The sequence below is a fragment of the Phoenix dactylifera genome, chromosome 8 (genome assembly GCF_051530095.1).
Source record: "Phoenix dactylifera cultivar Ajwa chromosome 8, Ajwa_hap1_PhDact_Kaust_v1.1, whole genome shotgun sequence".
Lineage (NCBI taxonomy): Eukaryota > Viridiplantae > Streptophyta > Magnoliopsida > Arecales > Arecaceae > Phoenix > Phoenix dactylifera.
In genome coordinates, this window is record NC_143197.1 from 31,336,437 (window position 1) to 31,358,741 (window position 22,305).

The 22,305-nt window shown below is 37.2% G+C and overlaps 1 protein-coding gene across 3 annotated transcripts; it reads right to left on the reverse strand.

The window, feature by feature from the left end:
• Positions 1 to 149: 149 nt before the first annotated feature.
• Positions 150 to 19,159, reverse strand: LOC103705929 (sulfate transporter 4.1, chloroplastic-like). 3 transcript variants are annotated; one of them, XR_015968438.1, is made up of 17 exons: positions 18,832 to 19,159; positions 17,788 to 17,836; positions 17,483 to 17,684; positions 16,376 to 16,544; positions 16,026 to 16,091; positions 15,808 to 15,915; positions 14,716 to 14,823; positions 14,547 to 14,612; positions 10,101 to 10,161; positions 9,832 to 9,959; positions 8,567 to 8,608; positions 4,041 to 4,157; positions 3,350 to 3,401; positions 2,599 to 2,737; positions 2,377 to 2,465; positions 683 to 844; positions 150 to 552 (listed from the first exon to the last, which is right to left on the reverse strand). XR_015968438.1 is itself a non-coding variant. In XM_008789841.5 (17 exons), exons 1-17 carry the CDS (start codon positions 19,102 to 19,104, stop codon positions 286 to 288), a joined length of 2,013 nt encoding a protein of 670 aa, XP_008788063.1. In that variant the 5' UTR covers positions 19,105 to 19,159; the 3' UTR covers positions 150 to 285. The 3 variants fall into 3 exon arrangements, 1 of the variants encoding a protein (XP_008788063.1); XM_008789841.5 differs by having other exon boundaries at positions 683 to 759; XR_015968439.1 differs by lacking the exon at positions 150 to 552 and adding an exon at positions 1,752 to 1,862 and having other exon boundaries at positions 743 to 759.
• Positions 19,160 to 22,305: the final 3,146 nt, after the last annotated feature.

Consider the following 22,305-nt stretch of genomic DNA (forward strand, 5'->3'; position numbering starts at 1 on the left):
GAGGCTTTCAGTGTTCTGGCTCCTTACAAACTGATCCACGACCAGACAGCAAATTAACAGTCCTAAGATCCTGAGGGCATGGAGAGGTATGGTTCTAAAGTGATTGCACATGGAAATGAGAAAGAGATATCCAACGAATATATCAAGAATGAAACAAATATATGTGATTTCAAGGAAACAATTGTGATAGAAATCAGAGTCATGCTTGGGTGAAATATTTGAATTGGAGTGCCTGCATTTACAATTCACAGCTCCAAAAATAACCAGCTATGAGAATAAACACTTTCAAACTCTCTCTTGTGGCAAGAGCGGCTCCACTACGGAGTTACCTCCACCTTCATGCTGCCGTAGGCTCTGCAGGAAATTCTGCTGCCTCCTAGGAGTCCTGTCTACCGCTGTTGGAGTTATCCCATCCAAGTTCTGCACATGTTGTAGACAAACTTGTACGGCATCATGGACCCTCACAAAACACCATTCCTTGCCAATCAGGTCTATGAGACCAGATCTTGAAAGTAACCGATGAACTTCCGGGTTTGGGTTTGCAACTGCAATCTACTTGAGAGAGAGAGAGAGAGAGAGAGAGAGAGAGAGAGAGAGATTGAAAGTCACTGAGATTCCATGTCATGGTCCATAAAGTTGTGGCATTTAAGGACATGATTTTAAATTTCAAGAAGATAATAACCTGGATACCACGTGAATTGTACTCCTGATGAAGGTCTTTGAGAGCTTGAACAGCACTGGCGTCTATATATGTAACAGCTGCAACAAGTTAATAGGTCTTTGTGACTTATTGCTTTGCCTTGTACATAATCATGGAGCTTTCATAATGCCAACAGAGGTACAACTTGGAGTGTAACAGCAAGTTTTAAACATAAATAAATGGTTAGCATAACAAAATTTGAAAAATGTGGATAAAGAAGATAAATAAGTACATGCTAAAACAACTGATATGCAGTTCTAAGCTATGAAATTCGAACATTCATCAAACTTCTTTTCTGTCACAGAGTAAGCCTGATCGATCTCGAAACTGCAGGCTCCAGGCCACTTAATAGCTCTAGTATGAGAACATATGTACCAAGTATCAGACTAGAGGCAGAAGAACGTGAAAAGAAAAATATCCATTGTGAAGGACATGAAAACTTCATGCCAAAACGACTCAAAATCAAAGGCTACATGACATGACAGAAGCTTTCCTTGTCGCTGTCACACAAAGTGATACATAAAAGATGCTCTCACTAGTGTCATAAGGATTGATTTATTTGTCAGATAGATTGCCTAACCAGACAGCTGCACTAGGATTGATCTTAATGAAGTGCAAGATTCTAATGATTCGATGGCAATCCCTGGGAATCAGCCTCAGGTGACTCCTCCCTGCTCAGAGAGACTTCTTACGAGGTCTCTAAAACAAACGAGAAGAGTAATTTTTCAGATGTAATTGTGAGAAATCATCAAAGAATTATACGTATGGTAGGACCTGTTGTTGTCTTAACTGCATCATGCAAATGGTTGAGCTCTGAGAAGCCTAGGGAGGAAATATTGCTGCTACTAGGAAAATGGGCATGTCAAAAATTGGATGGAAGGAGATTCCAACTCTCTGAAAACTAGATTTTGTGTTAATAGCAGGGTTAATTAATGATTGAGAATATCCAGGACCTCTTCTAAAGAACAATGACGAAGAGAATCTCTTGACAGACATTCATTCTAAAGAGAGAGCCTCACAGCTTGGATGGCTAAAAGAGATGAAAGGTAACCTTTGCTTTGAATTGGGATGGAATTTTCATGTGAAATTGCTGAACTGGGTTGGTTGGATCCCATGTCCTGCAGATGGCACTAGTTTCCCCCGCTAACAATTGATTAAAGCCCTGCAAAGCAGATCATGTCAATTTGACCATGGGCCGAAGCATGGCATGACTGGAATCTTTCATCTCATGCACCAATCTCTGTAGCATGGATTTAGATATCCGCATCATGCAAAATGACTGAAATTGTATATTTCACACACGCATATGGAGACTGTGTGCCCCCATGTATGTCTTCAGCACTTTATTCAAATACATAGAAACTGAATCTATGCTAGGACACCATTAGAAATTTATGGAACGTGATAATTTATTGGATGACTTGGTCAGTTTTTATGTATTTCAAAAAATTAAAAGTTCACATATAAAATTATTTTCAAGACAACATATGCAAGAAACAACATACTTTTTTGCTCAATTCATCCATTTTCTTACAATCTAAGATAAAGTTCATTTTCTAAGTTGCACCTTGTAATTAATGAAAATATTAATTATCATGTTACTGCATAGAAATTCCGAGCTAGATGGTAAGTACTTTGTGTGGACTGAGATATGACAGCAAAGATCAAAGACCTACGTGACATCTCAAGAATTACGAAATATATTCTCCCGACATCCGGTCCACGGTTTGCAGTTCCTGAAAGATTGCGTTCATATTCCCGTAGCCTGACAATACAGGTTGGCGTAACAATATTAAAATGCATTCAAAAACTTAAAAAGCAAGTAAGGTTCTGGCTTGAATTTTCTCAGCATGTCAGTTTGCTTAATCTTATGCAATCTAAAAAATCTTAACATTCACCTGTCTTTGATATAGCTGATGTTTGCAAAATAGATAGGTGCATCAATTCGAACAACAACTATTCCATTATATGTATATCCTTCAGGATATTGTAGAATATTTCTGTAAACAGTTGTTCCAGGAAGACGCCCCAATAAAGCTGCAACAAAAGACCTATACGAGTTAGCAACAATGAGTCTCCAGGTAGCAATAACTTCTAACTGCTTATGTAAAACCATTGATATGAAGATCGAGCAACTCAGATCACATATTTGTAAGAAAATGAATGTCTAATGTCTACATATTGATGGATAGTAATTAAACGACCAGATCAACTGATTAATTTTTTTTAAAAGAAGCTCACTACCATCTAGTTGGCACCAGCATCAAAATTAATGAACTTAACGAACTTATGGTTTAACAATTATTATCTAGAAGAAACAAATGTTTTTGCTGAAACTTAAAAAAATGATAAAATTGAATTATCTGAGACTGTAAAAGCTGTACCCCTAGAAACAGGTATGCGTGAATGCCAAAACTGTTTTGAATGAGACTGCATGATTCTTAAGTTAGTCTCATGAAAAAATGAAGCTGTATCCGTCAAACACATTCAATATATTCTATTAGATAAATGATGTGTTGAAGAATAAAATTATGGCACACAGAATATGACCAATAAGAATTACATTCAAAATGATATGGGGATGCCAGATGCGCACTGGTACTACCATACACAGACTACAGATGCCAGATAGATTCCAACGGCACTCACCTATGTGTGGATTTGCTGATTCATGGATGACGAATGCAAGTGAGAAGCCAACCTACAAAGCAAAAAGTCTCATGCCTTTAACAAGAATTACTTATCACCAAATCCAGTGGTAATAGGAATATTTACTTATAATTAACAGAAGACAATCATACAAAATTCAATCCCTCAAGGGCATCATCATGCTCAAAAATAAATATGCACATCTAAATTTTAAATGAAAAATAAATATGCACATAAGATGGTTTCACGTTTCCAAATAAAAAGCATTGAGATAATATCAGTGTTAAGAGATGAAACATTCCTGCGCAGTAAGTTTTAAGACCATGGAGAGGCATTAGCATGCATTGGTTAGTCTTGAGATGAACCAGCAAACTGCAGTAGAGTATATTTGTAAAGTTTCACTATGATCAGTTCAAGTTTTGTTGCAAGCCAGCCTCTCAACTATTATACCAAAGTATTTGTGACTTTGGATGATACAAACTGAAAATACATCTGATATAATGAACAAAACAGAAGATCTGCAAAACCTGTAATCATGAACATAACAAAATGATCCCATTCCCATATATGAGATAACACATATACAAAAAGGTGAAGCAGACTTAATAAATTGAAACAATAAATGTGTTAATGAAGATATGGATAAGTTGAAGTTATAAAATATAAGCTAGAAACAAATTCAAATACTTACCCCAACAATAACACCAATCTCAATACCAAAGATTAGTGTTGTAATAAAAGTGATTGTCCAGAGAAGAAAATCTTTTTTATCTATACGCCACAAGAATAAGGCTTCTTCGTAATCCACCTGCAACAATAAATATTCACTTCACAAGTCAACAACAGCTAGAAACTTATAAAGAATGCCATACTCGTCTTCCAGTCAAATATATGCAATCATATATCATAGGACCAATATATATGATCATACACTGGTTGTCCAATTATGTTTCCCTTTTTTAACTTGTGATTGATATAGTCTGTGATTGGCTGCTCTGGCAGTAAGACAACACGCTTCGTATAAAAAGGTCATTGTTCCAACATCAGCAAGATGCCACTTGTGCACGAGTATGCACTCTGATGGGCAGAACCGCATTTGAAAGTGCACTTCAGTTAGCATGTGTATTTGGAATATAGATGGTACATGGTGATAATGCCTTTAAATAAGGGTGTCAACAGGCTCAAACAGGGCCTCTCTAAGTATTTGCATCCGAATTAAAAAAGGTTCAGGATCCAAATCCAAGTGTGGTAACATTCAGACATACTTCAATCTCCAAGGACTTGATAATCGTATAGGCTAGGGCTAAAAACGGATCGGATATTGATATATCAATATTTTTCAATAAATACGAATACAGATATTAAACAGATATCAAAATTAATATCCATATTTGTTCTAAACGGATACGAATACGAATCGGATATTAAGCTATCAATATTTGTTATAAACGGATATGGATACGAATCAGATATTAAACATATCCATTTTTTTATCTGAATACAAATATAAATTAGATAATTTTTCGAAAATTAATCAAATTTGAGCAAAATTCAATGATGAAAACTAGCAATGAAGACATGATCATAAAAGAAAGATTCAATTTAAAAAATGTATATAATTTTGACAAATAATTATCAATAATAAAAGCTAACAATTTCATAAAAGATATACCGCTCAAAATTGTTCATCACCGAAGTAGACGGGATCTATGGTGCCTCGAAGGCGTCTTACGGCTGTCACTGGTTTGCAATTGTTGGGTGGAAACTAGAAAGTGGATGGGATTTTCGAAACCCTAGCCGCTTGAAGACGGCGAAGAGGAAAAAAGGATAAAACAGACAAACAATAGATTTAAGCCTTTCAGGTGTGCAGGGTGATTTGAAAGATTTTATTCAAATCAGGTATTCTGTATTCGGGTTACTGTCTTAAGTGACGGTCATCTGATATCTAGGTTCCTTTTAGTTTAGGTTTGATTAATCACCTAATTGGTTCCCTGATTTAACTTCAACTTCTTCTTTTCACTTACCTTGTTATACAGATATCCGAATCCAGTTCCGAATTCGGAAAAATCAGGTGTATCCGCACATGTATCGATATTCGAGAGATTATTGAACTGACTATCTGAATCTGAATCCAAATCCAATCGAACCAAAAAAATAGTATCCAAATCCGACCCAAATCGGATACAGAAATGGATACGGTCGGATATAATCCAACCCATTTTCAGTCCTAGTATAGGCTGATGCTTGATAAAAGACCACAGAATGGTAAAAGTAAAATAGGTAGTAGCAATAGACTGTTGCAGGACTTCTAGAATTGTAATGTTCTCAGTTTCATCTTTATACAACGGGTAATCCAATCACATGGACTTGCAACAATTACCTAGTAATTGCTATTTTTTGGAAGTTTAATGCAAAAAAAAATGTTGAATTGTTAGGATCTTGATTGCTAGAAAGAATTTCTCCTCACCGAAATATTTTTTCTAGAAAGCTGATTTCTGAAAATATGATGCATGAGAATGGTTTTGGCATGTTTGGTTGACCATGAGAAAGTGGTACATTCCAGAGTAGCTTATGATTGGTTGAGCATCTACTTTTCTAAAAAAGTTGTATGAAATATCTATTACACCCTTAATAAAAGGAAAGAACTTATCCATAGATTTTGATGGCTTCAAGGGTATTTTTGAAAAAAAAGAATCCTAATTTCCAACCGGCGGGAAAGTAGTTTTCCTATATCCCTTATGGGCAAGGTTTGTCGAACCAGTACCGAGACCTACCGGTCGGCGGACGAGTCAGTACGATACCAGTTCGGTACCATACTGATACACGGTAAGCTTAGGAGTGCCAGTTCCATACCGGTACGCCGAATTTTATTTTTGTGAAGTTTTTCAAGTTGATTTAATTGGTAATCAATTTTTTAAACTTTTTCAATAATTTTAAGTCTTATTTATTTTTTTTGATATTTTTTATTTTGTTAATGTTTCTATGATTTCGGTTTAACCTAAATGATGCATCTTATTGTTTTAAAATGATACAAATCATAAAATAATTAGTGAAATGTTGCACGCTACAAGAAGCAACATAAAATATCCTCAAATTAAGTAGTGAGGTAAAAAATATAAAATAATACAATCAATTACATATATTTAAAGTACAACATACATACCAATATCTAAAATCTCGTCGAGTGGCGATGCCTCTTGTAGATATCCAAATTATTAACATAGTCAGAAAGCACATCAGCCTACCCCTCTAACCAAACGACGTTGTAGTATTGTATGTTCATCTTATAAAGAACGTGCTCCAGGTTATAAGCACCCTCGAATCTTTTGCTAAAGCTTTGGCACTAAGAGGCAAGGATTGCCGAACCGGTACCAGGTGCCGTACCAGTCGGCACCCGATACCAAATCGATACTGGTTACTGAACCGATCACCAAAAATGCCATAACACCGCGTTGTGGCCAAAAATGCCACAGCACGAGCACGCGCGTTGTGGCAAATCTAACCGGACTCGGTGCGAACCAACCGGTTTGCACCAAATCCTGGCTGAACCAGACAGAACCGGTCTAGTTCCGTCCAGTTTGCTCTCTTACCAGTCAGTTCCGGTCCCTACGGGCCCAGAATCATTTTATATGCCCGAATTGAACCCGGTTAGAGACCGGGTTGGCTCGGTTCGGCCTGAACCGGGTGCTATGGCCCGGTTCGGCTTGAAGTGGGTGATACGGCCCAGCTCGGCATTCCTTGCTGAGAGGTGTCTTCTGGCTGATAAACTAATTGATAAAACAACTACTTATTTCTTTATTTTTTTTCAAATTGAGGCCTAGATCATTGTGCGCATGATCGTATCAAAACTTGAATATTTTGGACACCAAATTTTGCTAGAGAGTAGCTTACATGCCCCTAAATGCGCTTCTAATTTTAATATTTTTTAATATTTTTTTTATTTTTTAATCCAAAAATATATTTTTATTTTTTAAAAATTATATATAATCCAAAAATTAAAAATTTTTATGTCATCATGTAGATCATCCATAGATCTACAATATATAATAAAATCAAGCCCAAATCTAAAATTTTAGCATGATCTCTTCTTATTTTGCAAATTTCGAGCTATTTTTTTAAGTCTAAAAGAAATGAGGGAATTAGATAGGAAAGAGAAAGCACACTTTATTTAAACTTCAATCTTCCTTCAATCATGCCCAATCGGTGTGATATTCACCGTGAAGGAAAGGGAGAAAGCCAGAGAGCTTAGAAACGATGTTGGGAAGGCTTCTTTTAATCAGCAAACAAAGAAAAGAGGAGGGAGCCCGGTTCAGAAGCAAGTCGACTCGGTGTTAACCAGACAGTTTGCACCAAATTTGAACGAAACCGGCTGGTTCTGAATGGTTTCGAACAGTTCCATGCCGGTTTCAGTTGGTTCGGTCTAATTCGGGCCTTTATTGGCCGGTTTCGGAATCGGTTCCAGCCGGTTCAAAGCCAAAACTGACTCTACTAGGCGAACCAACCCGATTTCCCACCGAGTCGGCTCGGTACAGGCCGAATCGGGCAGTTCAGTCCGATTCGGCCTTCTTTGCTCATGGGTTTTTCTTTTCCATGAAACATGAGATTCTTATTCTCATATAAATGCTACTTTTCTATCTCTCTCCTTTGAAAACTCCAACCAAACAAGAGGTCTTTCTTCTTTTGCCAGTTGACCGCACTTTTTTTCTTTTTTTTCTGCGAACCAAACGAGTCCTAATAGTGGGTTGCAAACTGACTAACAAGGATGAATGTGTTCTATTTTATGCAATAATTTGTAGAGGATATCAAGCAATGCATCAAGATTGCACAATCTACTTGATAATGGCAAACTAACTCAGGTCATATATTGTCCAGTTAGATTAGTGATTGTATAACTGAAACTTTTGTCGCTGCTAGCACTTCACAAGTAAAACTTTACAGTAACAGAAATACAAGACATCAACTAAAACAGTTGGCATCTGATGTTTGCTAGTGGAGATATCAAATATAAAGTCATCCTGTATTGAATTGCTAAAATAAATCAGTAGAACATAACCAAACCTCCGTACAAACCTAGAAATGACTAGAGTTTCGAAAAGTCATGATGTAACATATAAAGTAGAACTTTGAAATGTCATATAATTTTCATATTGGTTACTGCCAAAGAGATTATAAGATAGATATTAGTAACACCATCATCAAGTATTTTCAAATTCTTACCAGGCCCATTACAGCAGATATCACAATTGCAGCCAGGGCACACTGAAATAAATACAAGAAAAGCATGCTAAGCATGTATATTCATGATCATTGAGTAGCAGCTAGACAAAATCTGAGAAGCAACATTGAAAAGTTCTGATAATATAAATTGAATCATATGATACAAAATCACACCATCCATTTAGGGAGGGTTATATGGATCCTTTCTCTGAGGCCAAGTCTTCAAAAATAATAATAACATAAGATGGAACCCATTAAAAACCAAAAAAAAAAACAAAACAAATTTGCAAAAATTTCGCTGATGAAGTAAATTAAATTGCCCTTTGTTTCAAATGCAATATGCACTTAGGGAGACTACACCAACCCGCCTGTACCCACACACATACACACACAAAAAGGGAGAGAAAAAAAGAAAGGAAAGAAATAAAAGAAATATGATGTGTTGACTGGTGTGGGTCAGCAGAAAAAAAATTCCCATTCAAAAGAACACCACTGAAATGTAGTATGCACTATCCAATGTTTTCGAGAAATGTTGTTGGCTAACCAATGATTCAAAAGCTTAAGATGTTAGGGAATGAGTTAACAATGTATATCAAGCTTAACATCCCCCCTCAAATGCAGCCGGGACCATGCACATGGAGGGGCAGCCGAGTGAAGAGAGAGATAAGATGATATACAAGAAATAGGATCAAAGTTAACTAGGAAAAATGACAAAAATAACTGAACTAGAGGGAATTCAAACTCATGCAATCCAACAACCTGAGCTCTGACTCTAACAGTAGATACTCTGATAATTTTCAATCCAGTACTGAAGGAATCAGGTTAATTCTGACATGATCAATCTGGCAAGAGTTGGTGTTCATTTCTTTCAGAAGTACAATAACCCTATGCTTATAACTGCATATGTTGTATGAGAGTATTTTTCCATCTTTATATACTTCGTACTATCATAGAGCCTCCAAAAGTCCAACCTCCTTAGGTTTATATGCTTTTTATCATAGAAAGAAAAATTTATATCTGTAGTATCTGCAGGCATTCTTGATTCTGCGTGTTTGTCACTATGGAGTTCTGTACTATATTGTGCTTGAACTATTCTTATGTATTTAACTTCCAGGCCAGTGCTAAACATACTTTCATCGTTGTGAGCACTCAGCATTTTCAGTTTGTTGGTTTAAATTGCATGAATAAACTAACTCCTGGTATCTTAGTAAGCCAAGATTATCGGTAGTTGAATGGCCAAAAAACTTTTCAAGGCAAAGTCATACCTGAGGTATTTCACTAAACAGTGGTGTCATAAACAAAAGAGCACATCCCATAATAATTCCCATTACGATTCCAGACAATCCAGTTTTGGCCCCACTCTCATGATTTACAGCTGATCTAGAAAAAGATCCTGCACATAAATACTCAAATGTCATCTCATGGAAACATGCAAGTTTAGTTTAAGCTTAAATGTTTCTCTCTGACTATGCAAAGAAGAACAAATTGCAAATCTCAGACCATGTTTGCGGGAAAAGAAAAGTCAGTATCTCACCAGTTATAGGGTATGCAGAGAAGAATGACCCACAAATATTTGCCACGCCTAGCCCAAACAACTGTAAATGAATGAGCATGAGATATCTCTTAGTATACAATGAAATAAGAAAAAACAACCATTAGCTCTGTCAACTATGTAAGTAACTGACTGATGTGCCATCAAGCACTTGGCATTTCAAATTATGCAATCTTCAACCTAATCATTCGTCACAAAATTATCCTATATAAAAGAGATCTATATTCAGAACATGTAAATTATATATTTTGAGATTTGCAAGTATACTCAAAAGAAAAAATATTTGAAGCCCACATTTGGAGACTCTGTTATTCATATTACATCTGGAAGCTAGAATTTCTAGCTTACAATACCTTTAAATTGATAGATATCCATTCCAGTTTCCAAAAAAGACAGTGCAGATGTCTTCAAAACAAGACTGATGGCAGAATTCTGTTGAGAATCACATGTGAGGTTTAGTGCCACATAGAATAATAATGGAAGTTACGTTGATTGATATAATAGTGGGCCCAAAAAACTAATGGTCTAAGCTTTTGGGTCAACTTGGGTTCCAACGTGCATATCAAGTTCCTTGATACCAACTCCTTGACACCCCAACAAGTGGTACCAAGCTAATGGTGGTGTTCCTGGGCAAGACTCTCAAAGCAGTGAAATGTTCTCCAATGTTGGTGGTTCTTCGAACAGTAGCATGTCGGTAAGTAGAGTCTATTCATGGTGGTCACAATATGCCGAGTTGAATAAGTGGACTTGATGGAGCAAGCATAGGATTTGAGCACAAGCTTAATGCAGCAAGTCGATGACTCGATGGAGCCAGATGTGGAGTCAGAGCATGCTTAGGCATGATTCTTGACGAGGACTCTTATAAAGGTATGGTGAAACATGGCTCTTGAAAAGCGAGTAACTCTTGGTTTTGAGCCGAACGTTTTGTGGTAAGTGTGGCTCACGGTAGTCTTGTCAATGGTATAGATTGGGACCTTACCCGACTTGAACTTTGACCTAAGCCAAGCCTATCCAGGAGCCCAACCTAATCTGGAAACCTATAATATTTCATGAAGAGAGAGAAAGATAGATAGCAAACTATGCTCTCCTCGACTCCCCTCTTCGTCGCCCTCCTCTTCACCACCTCCTCACTGCTCCCTCTCTACACTGCCTCGTCAACCATTCCTCTCCACAGCTGCCACCGATGCCCTCTCTAGCCTTGCTACAAGCTCTTCATCACCCTCTTCTTCACCACCTCCCACTGCACCACCATATCCTCATTCCTTCCTCTCCATTGATGCCTTTTGACACCCTCCTTGCCACCTCACGTCAAAGCTCGAGATGAATCAAAGTGGGGGTTTTCTTCTTTTTTTTCGGGAAGGGGGGGGGGGGGGGAGATTAGAGCACTCACGACTCCAATTCATAAGACGAGAGTCATTCAAGAAATTGAGATTGAATCACTGATGAAGCAATTTCAACAACTCCAGTCAAGCTCCTTTTCTTCCATTTTTTGGGTATAAAGATTTTTTTTCTTTGGTCTCTAGAGAGAAGAGGAGAGGAGATGTGGGTTGCACCGAATCAGGTTGAACTCGGGTACTCGTGTCCGAATATCAGGTAGGATCGGATTGGACCTGACCCATTGGCAGGTCTCGGATTGGACCTGACCCATTGGCAGGTCTAGCTCATGGAGACTAGGCTCTTGGGCTAGAGCGGTAACACATGGTGCACTTAGAAGAATAATTGGGCATAGAGGATTGGATTCGAGGGAAGTTAAAATCAGTTCGCACATGAAGGGGGAGAATGTTGAGAATCACAAGGTTTAGTCCCTCATGAAACAATTAAATAAGGCACATGGATTATATAGATGAATGGGTCAAAAAAATAGCAGTTTAAGCTTTTGGGTCAACTTGGGTTCCAACGTGCATGTCAATTCCCTTGGTTACAACTCCCCATCTCCCTAACAAGAGCCAGGGCCACAATACATGATAAAAGGCATTTAGGAAAATATTCAGAACACTACATGTCAGATTGTAACGAAGTCTCTCTCCTCTATAGTGAGATTATTCTGCCTAGGCTTCTACTCGGCATATGGAAGCTGATTTACTAAGCAAGCTTGTTATGCAACAATTATCAGAATAAGACAATTTTAAGTGGTCTCATCTAAAGTAGAACTTTGACTACTAGTTTCCTCTTACTCTAGGATTGTATTTGGAAGTTTTAGACCTGCTTTATTTGACTTTAGCAGACAAGACATACAAAAATATTGTTAGAAGGAAAATAAATTACGATTTCTCAAAGTTTTAGGTTGGCTCTATGAATCCCACATCATCAATAATCCCAACTGGAATAAATTTTCGTTATTTCTCATTACAACAATTTAAGATTTCAAAGTATTGTAAGTAGGGATTCTTTAAGAAAATCCCAGAAGCATTGTAATGAATAACTTTGATCTTTTGAAATGAATTCTGAAGGAGAGTAGGTAATTTGGCCTTTTTCTCAACTTCTCCTTGGTTATGCATGAATGAGATCATTATTAGGATTTTCGTTTGTTGTTAAACCGACTTTTCTTGTCTTGTACCGCCTTCCAAGTGGTCTCCATCCTTTAAATTCCAATTATGGAGGGAGGAATAATGTACCATCTCATTCTCGAAAGTTGTTCCTCCTTTTTTTTTTTTTCTCTATTAGTGTACCTCATGATTCTTATATTTCTCTAGAGCAAGGTCCGCCAAACTGATACCGGGACCCGTACCAGTCGGCGGCCGCTACAGGTCGATATCGGTTCGGTACCGTACCGTGTGTCAGTACGGGTAAGGTGTGCCGATTCCCAACTGACATGCCCATTTTTTTGGAGTTTTCAAAAAAATTTAATTGGTAATCACTCTTTTTGAACTTTTTCAATGATTTTAAGTCTAATTTGATATTTTTAAATTTTTTTGATATTTCTATAACCCCGATTTAACCTAATCGTATTGTTTTAAAATAATATAAATCATAAAATGATTAGTGAGATATTGCATGCTACAAGAAACAACATAAAATATATAATCCAAAAATTAAAAATATTTATATCATCGTGTAGATCTCCATAGATCTACAACATATAATAAAATCAAGCTTAAATCAAAAATTTTGGCATAATTTTTTCTTATTTTGCAATTTTTGAGCTATTTTTTCAAGCCACCCCAAAAAAATTGAGGGAATGAGATAGGGGAGAGGAAGCACACCTTATTTAGGCTTGGATCTTCCTTCTGAACTGCTGAATCGGTGTGATTTTTGAGTTGTTGGGAAGGAAAGCAGAGGAAAGCTCTCTGTCGCTTTTAATTGTTGTTGGGAAGGCATTCTCAGGCCTTTCCAACAATAAATAGTGCCTCAGACAAGTCAAAAAAGGGGCCTAGTTCAGAACCGGATCGACCCAGTGTGAATCGGCTGGTTTCGGATGATTCCGGCAAGTTTAGACCCTTTCTGGCTGGTCCCGATCAATTCGATATCGGTTCTAATTGGTTCGGTACAGGTTCCGGCCCGGCCAGAACCAAAAAAATAGTGAACTGACCCAGTTTCGCACCGGGCCGAACGGTTCGGCTCGATTCTACCGTTCGGCCCGGTTCGATAGACCATGCTCTAAAGATCTTTGCTATTTTATCTTCTCTAATTATGTTATTCATCAAGCACAGCTTCGCAACCTAGGAACATTTTCGAATCTTAAAAAACTCTAGTTATGTCCCACTGGTACATGAGTGACAATATGCTCTAAACACTTTCACATTATCCCCTCTGCATTTTTTGGGTACTTTGTTTTTCCAAGGAGGAAATATATATATATATATATATATATATATATATATATATTATTCTTCATGAAATTGGAGATATGAAGCTTTAGGATAAAACCTTTTTTATTTTAATGAAAGAACTGGATGGAGAACCCCCAGCCTAATATATTTAAACTATCTCTTGACTTTCAATTATGAGCAAAGCTTTATAATTTATATTTGTTCGTGCTATCTGCATAAGTATGTGTCAGAAGCAAGTTATTATAACAAGTTTCATTAGGAAGAAAAGCATGCTCAGAATCATATTTCAATATATGATGAGCATTTAGAAAACTGGTGCTTACGACATAATGACCATCACTAGTATATATTTCAACGTTCAGTTAATATTATTAACTTGTACAAGCATCTGCATGTTGATGTACTAGTTTTAAGAGTTCTCATGCATTTCACATCGAAGATGTTATATTGATCACTTATCTTCAATCTTGGTACATCATTATCATAAAAAACTAAGCACAAATAGTAATGCCTAAATACGAAAAACAATTATAACTGGAATACATTAGGAAATATAACTCAAGAAAATGGATCTAAGTATGACAGTGAAATAAGTTTGTTATAAAAGATTTTTTGAAAACAGGAAGTCTCTATGATATGTATTTTTTAAAATGATTACCTCTTGATTTGAGTCTAACTCATAACCATTCTTTGCAGCCAAAGCTTTAGCAATCCCCACAGATTCCTAAAATCCAGAAAAGGTAGGAAGCAAAAAGAGTGCTGATGACAGTGATACATAAAGGAAAGGGTTCCATGATCAAGAAAATATTAGCAAAATGAACTTATACCAGAATGGCCACACCAGTAATGAGAACCGCAGTTGAAAGTAGAGACTTCACATGCTGAAATCCTCTAGGTATTGAGAACTTTGGAAGGCCCTGGGGTATTTCACCAACCTAAAATAATGAAAAAGTGCAGATTGCATTTATGAAATATTAGATTGAGTGTCCCAAATAACTGGTGTCGCACAATATGATCCTTTTAGCACCGCCGAAAAAAGACATGGAAAACACGCAATGTTTGTAAATGATTTTGCTTCATTGGTGATCTTCCAATGATTTTGTATTCTGATTTCTAAAGGAGGACCACGTCAATACAGGACTATCCATCATTTCAGAATTTGCACTAAATGAAGCTAATAATCTCTCGAAAAGTTCTTATTGCACTAGAACTCATCAATCAGTAATGAAACTAATCAGAACTCAAGATTCATAAGTAGTCATAGTTCTAGTGGACAAATTTATGAAACTACTGCTATAAAAATTATATTCCCCATCTAGATATCCAATTGTTCTGCCACATATCGAAGCCTTCTATCTGATCTAAAATTAAAATCAAGTCATCCAGATTTTTAGCAGCTTTTGCAATATCATCTCATTACCAAATATGTACCAATATGATTCAATACACTAAACATTAGGGCTTGTTTGGCTGCCTATAAGTGGGCATGCTAACTCAATTCAGACGAGGGGAGCCCACTTGGCCTGAAGTGGAGCTGAACTGAGTTCCCACCTGGGCCAATTTAAGGGAGAAAAGACCTGAAGTGGCTTCTGCCCAGGGGGAGATGAAGCTATTTTGGTTAAGTGCGCTCCCATTCGGCCCATTTGCACCAAACCAAACATCAAATGAGCCCTTGGCTTATTCCAGTTCCATTGCTTAGACTTTTCCATTCTCCTTTTTCCACTTTAATTGTTTAGCTTTTTTCAGGATTAGACTTTCCTTTGGGGGTGCAAACAAGACATATAGAAAATCACAATGAATACCTCCATGCTATGGTTGGACACATTAGACTGAGCATAAAAAATTGTAATTCGTAATCATATAATTAGGTTTCAATCTTAACAACTCAGACTCTATAAATCAAATGGAGCATATCTCACCACTGAAATTGAATACGGATGAAATAATTTCACAAAAATTATGCCCAGTACAACCGCTGTAAGGGGGCCAGCTGCTCTTAGCCATCGCAAACACTTCTTGGATTTACCCTGCAACAAGCATGATAACAATTGTCATGGTTGATTTTGTCGAATATAATATCCTAAGGATGGAGAGAATGGAATTAAACTTCATTAGAAGTTGAAAGAACAGTTCCAACCAAGTGCTTCATCAGGAGAAGACCTGCAAGAAAAATTGACCCCATCACGAAGGGCGGCCATGAGAACTACAAAAAAGAAACTGCCAGATAAGGTTAGTAGAAATAATTATGATTTTAAGTATCTTAAACAAGATTAACAGAAATGAATATCTGAACTTATAAAATGTAAACAAATATGAACCTCAAGAAACAAGCTTTTAAATAAGAAAGATCAATTCTGGACAATAACTAAGAGAGAAAAAAAAAAGGCGAGCACACACACACCAACACTCAAATATATAAGTATAAATATAGAATGAACAAGAACAAAACAGAAAACTCATAAAATCATGAGGGCATGAGGAGCATACTTCGCCAAAACCAGCAATTATGCTTCTAATTATTGGTATAATTTCGCTGCTTCGTGCTATATTGTACCCCAAGAAGTATTTGGCTTGAGACAAGGCGATTGAAATGGCGGAAGCAGTAGTGAAGCCAGATATTACAGAATGACTAATAAAACGAATAAGCCACCCAAGCCTGTAGAGAATTGTGAACATGAAAAAGATTATGCAAGTCCAGATCTACTATAAGGAAATAAACTCATATTAGTTTAGCACATGCAATAGTCTTACAAATGATAAAAGCATGTCAGTTAGGTAAGATACTAAGGTCCTGTTTGGGATTGTTGGTAGAGCTTTATTAGTAGAACTTTTGGAAGTAGAGCTTTATTAATAGAACTTTTGGAAGTAGAGCTTTTTTTTAGTACAACTTTTAACAAAAAGTTGTTTGTTATTTAGTAACTATATTTTTAAAGTGCTATGAAACTTTAACATCTCTTTGGTAACCAAACTGAGAAAGTATTTTTAGTAGTGCTTTCAATTTTTTCACTCCCTGCACTATCAATAACTATTATTATAAAGCATTCTTAATTTACAAATTATTTATTTTGAATAATGCATTCTACTATTTCTACTACTAAAACGTATATCTACTATTTCTATTGCAACTTTGTACGGTAAAAATTATTAGGCTTAAATCTCCAAAAGATGGTCTTAGATACAGTCATACTGCATAGATAGTGATAAGATGTTACCCGCTATTGGTCTGGTTTTCATCGTGAAATGCTTGACTTTCCATTAATAAGCATCCTTACTAAATCAGCCTGTGAGATTGTGATTTGTACATTGTAATTGAAACAGTACTTCACACCAGGAAGCAAACCGCAGTTTGGATCATCGAATAAAAAAAGGAAAATAAAAGAAAGAAAAATAAGACGACTGCAGAAGTAATTAGACATTACGTGTAAGAGGTCAATAGTTGATGTGGGTAGGGCACCTGCCCTTTCCAGCAATCACTGCCGGGATCTTTAAAACTATGATAGACAATAAATATATTGCTATCAAACTTCAAGCATCAGGACAGCAACATAATTTTAATTGTTGCAGGAAAGAAACAGAGGGTTAATGGTTGAATACCTTAGCAAAGCCATGAGACATTCCAATATGCCAACCATCAGCGCCAACAATATTGCAAGCTCAGTGTACAGCTCATTAGAAGGTTCAACTATGTGGCTCAAGACATTAGACACCAAGAGCGATACTAATGCCACCGGACCAACTGCCAGTTGACGTGATGATCCAAATATAGCATATATGAATATTGGAACGAACCCTGAATCTGTACAAAAAATGTTGGCCTTGAGGAACACAGCATACTATACGTGAGAAAAAAATCTTTAAAATATTGAAAAAAGAAACACACAAATTAAAGTAATACTCACAAAGCCCATATATTGGATGAAGCCCTGCCAGCTTTGCATATGACATTGCCTAACATTTGTATATATTAAAAAAATAATAATCAGGTATTCTATAATCACATCAGTTCCAACAATTTCATACATATTATTGAAATTTCTATCAAAATGGACCCCAAATCACTAATGTAGGAGTGACTTATATAACAAATTTTGACCTCCACAACGCAAGGCCATTAGTCCACAGTTATAAAAAAGCATCTGTTCGTGTTGAAATTGAATTCCAAAATTCTATGCCTGGACTGTTATTCCAATGAATTATATGTTTTGGTAACTATGTGTAAAACTTCTGGTTTATAGTTTTACCCAGTGAACTTAGGATAAGTCTACTTTTATAAATAAACTCATTCGATTAATTTCTTTTTTATGATGCATAAAGAAATTCAAAATACTGAAGAAGGAAGAAAGAATCTTTAAAGAAAACAAAGAAGTTAGCATAAACCAATCTTATTATACAACAATTTCAAGAAATTGCTACCATGATGCTAGGAAGAAACCGTGTACTGCAACTCATTCCAAGAAATAACTGAAAGAGTGATTTTTTAGGGGGAAAAAAAGAAGCCAAGATTGTTCAACCAGTCTTGGACCGAATCAAGAATCCCAAAACAGAAGTGTGGTACACAAGATTCATAGAAGCCAAGAATATGACGGAACATAGCATCAACACAACAAGAAATGGGAGCAAAAAAATCTTGGAAAAATACAGAGAAAAAAAGACGAGATCAACCAGTCATTCTCCGAGAACATTGAAGAAATTGCTACCTATACACTTGCAAGAAACCCCGCATCACATTAAACTATCATAAACCAATCATTAAACGAAAATTTTCAAAAAATTTCATCCGGGCAACTTCCAAGAAACCTTGCGTCCTATTCAATTACGTGAAGAAAAAGAAAAGGACTAATCAAAACTTTCTTTCTAAGGAGGAAAATTTCAAGATAATGCTTCCAGGAACCAAGAATCCGTAAAAGAAAATGAGTAGAGAGAGAGGAGGAGGATTGGTTAACCTGAGGGACGAGCATGACACCGACGGTGAGGCCGGACATGAGGTCGACCTTGAGGTATTCCCGCCAGCGGTATGTCCGGATCCAGCTGGAGCACGGGAGGAAGAGCTCCATCCACTCCACGGCCGTCATCGCCCGGAGCTTCGCCCCCCATCTGGCCACCAGCGTCGCCGACGGCTGCTGCGGGGGCGGCGACGACGTCGACGCGTGCTGGAACGGGATCACCTTCACCGTCCGGCCGCCGAAGGCGACCGCGGCGTCGGTGTCCGTCTCCATTATCGCCGCCCTCCCACCCGTCTACTCCTCGCTCTCCTCCCTCCAATCCGGCGACGACGATCAAAGAAACGATTAAAGAAAGAAGGAATCCTACGTCAACGTGCTTAATTCTTGATTGCACGGGGGCGCGGGGGCGTGCGCGGTCTAAAGGATGTATGTGGACCGCACCGCCGGCTAGTTTCATTTACTCGTGGCGGAAAATAAATAGCTGGCGATTTTGTCTGCTTGCTCCTTGGTTGAGTTGAATTCTTTTGCAATTACGGTCCTCCATGGCTTATGTGCTTATTTTTTAACTAAATGGGGCCGCTCTCAAATCACTGCCGTCCATGCATCACGTGATAGCCTGCGATCCCGATCACAAGCCATCGCAATCGCCAAAAAAGGCCCTCTCTGCGCTGAAAGGGCATTCAATTTAATTATATATTAATTATTTAAATCATAAATCTATTTTACATCAGCCCAGTTGACGACAGGTGTTATAAGTATACGTAAAATATTTCGTTGCATGTCGCGAACTCCAAGTCGGGTGCGGGGCCGGGTCCGATGACACGAGTGGAAATGTAAGACCACACGTCTTCTCCATCTCCGGCGAGCGCTGGTGGGGCTCTTGGAAAAGGATGCGCGTGGACTGTCTTAGTGCAGTGTTCATAGCATCGATTGAGTGTGCCTATTGGTTCTTAAATTTGATTAGGTTTCTCATCTAATCTTGCCTAGGTTCAGGGACTGTAAGAAAAGGATGTTCGTGGACTGTGCATAACCGGCTAGGTTGATTTATGATAAAATCATTTTGTCCACTTCCCACCTATTCAAAACTATCAAAATTTCTTTGGGGGTGCGTGGCATATGCCGTACTCGAGAAGGGATAACATCAAATATTCACTTCAATTTTTTTTCTAGCCAATTATATGACAATGTTTGAAAAAAAAAAAAAAAAAAAAGATTAGGCGGAGATGATCCTCGGCTTTGATATTAGGGTTGCATTTCGCATTGGCACGTGCATATACAAGTGATGCAAGTAAAAGCACAAAAAATGATGATGGGTCGGAAGTTTTTCATGTAGGGCCACCAAGGCTGTGCATATTTCATTGTCTCCTTGTCATCTTGATGTTGCGGTTGCAACTTTGACAAATTAGGTCAAGGATTTGGGTCACGGTAAACCCTAACCCAACCTAATGAGGTCTCTGGTTAAGAGTTTTTTACCAAATCATTCCCTACTTGAGTTATACCTGGATTAGGTTGAGCCGGATTACGTAAATCGAGCTAGCTTAGGCTGAAAAAAAAAAGATTTGGAATGCATTTGTTGGTTTGAGGTCTCAAATCTTTTTTTTTTTGGTACATCAGCGGCTCACACACGACGGATGTAAATACGGTCAACAAAATTTTAAATGACCTCTTACAAAGCTAAAAAATCATGTAGCCCTACGTAACATAAATAAGAATTACACACACACACAGTCAGAGATACAAAGAATTACACACACACATTGTAAAACTTTAACCTAATCTTATCTAATAGGCAAGTTGGGCACATGGGTTCGTTAAACCAACCCAAATTGCATACTTACTAAATGCCACTAGTTGCATTAGACCATTTGTGGACAGCATTTTGTATGTAGGGTGTAGATCAAGCTCGATGACACATATGGAGAGCGACATTGTGATGCAGCCCACTCGCAAGAAACCCTCTTTAAGTTGGCGGATTTAATGGGACTCCAAATTATTGCTCTTTCATTATTCTGTTGACACATCTTAGCAATAATTGGGTTCTTTAGGTTTTTAATGATTTGTGATTCAGTATGTGTAAAATCTTAGTCATCAAACAAATGATTATGTTACTTTATTCATATATAGATGTGTATGTAGATAGTAGAGCTTAGTTAGAACAAGCCATGTTTCATTATCGTAAACAATATAGATAAATATGGTATTCCAGTTGGCTGAAGTGAAAAGTGCATCTCTTCCAAGAGGTAGTGCTAATGAATGGTATCTTTTAATATTATGTAGAAATTTAACATGGCCTAAAAATAAGGTCCTCTCTTCCACATTTACTTGATCTTACTTGGTTGACATCCAAAAGGTAGATCCAAAAGTACGGTCTACACCCTCTAGAAGCACAACCTATGACCCTTAAGTAACATTTTGATATAATAAAATGTTTTATACTTTGTTGATGACTTGTTATCATCTAAAAGTAAAATTTACATTTTTGAAGATGTTTGTTTTTTTGAAATTTGGAGGCGTTAACGATATCATTTTGATGGGAGAACACATTGGATCTTTCGGCCGATCAATAATGTCATGTTTATCAAGAGCTTGATTCTAACATAAAAATATTAGCTCAATAATAAATTAATATAAAATATATAATTTAATAATTAAAATAATACTATAAAAAAATTTATTGGATGCCATTGTAAGATATATACATGTAGACACATGCACGTCAACATGTAGATTATGATTTAGACATCCAAAATTCTAAAAATATAGCATATAAGCCCAACTTAAGCTCACATTAGATCAATCAACTGGTGGCATTCGAATCCGACTCCTAAATACGTATGTCATGGACGATCTAACCAATGCAGACCAACTTATTTGTCCTACATTGTGCGAGCGGGTGCCTAAGACATCATTTATATGAGCCAATGCATTCATTTGCCTAGCAACATTTTAGGCCTCGCATATCTTATCAGGTACTAAATCATTTTTCTTTTATGCACGGTAAATCATCAATAGCGAATGGTATCCATAATTTTACTCACAATTAAGTCTATAAATTATCATATATAGACTGGGATTATGAAAGGGGAGGCTTTGTATTGGGCAACCTTTTATTGAGGAGGACAATTAGATCATTAAATCTTTCAAGTCGCCATGCTTTAAATGGTGAGAAATCTTTTATGACACAACTCCTTTCCAAAAATAATATATATATATATATTACTAACACAAGACCCATTCCTCGTTTTAATTTGAATTTGAATTTGCCGTCAGGCCAGAAACTCCATGCTGCGCTCCAGAATTCAACGTGGTCCATCTGCTTCGCAAGTGGAACATAATACACGTTTCACGAATCTGAAAGTCATTCGTGTACTGCGCCTGCTCACTTGGCGGAGTGAAAGGTTCCACTGGGACAAGGACCTAAACCTTGGTCCTTTTAAAACCCTGGGGTTTAAACGGTCACCAGGGCCATTGAGA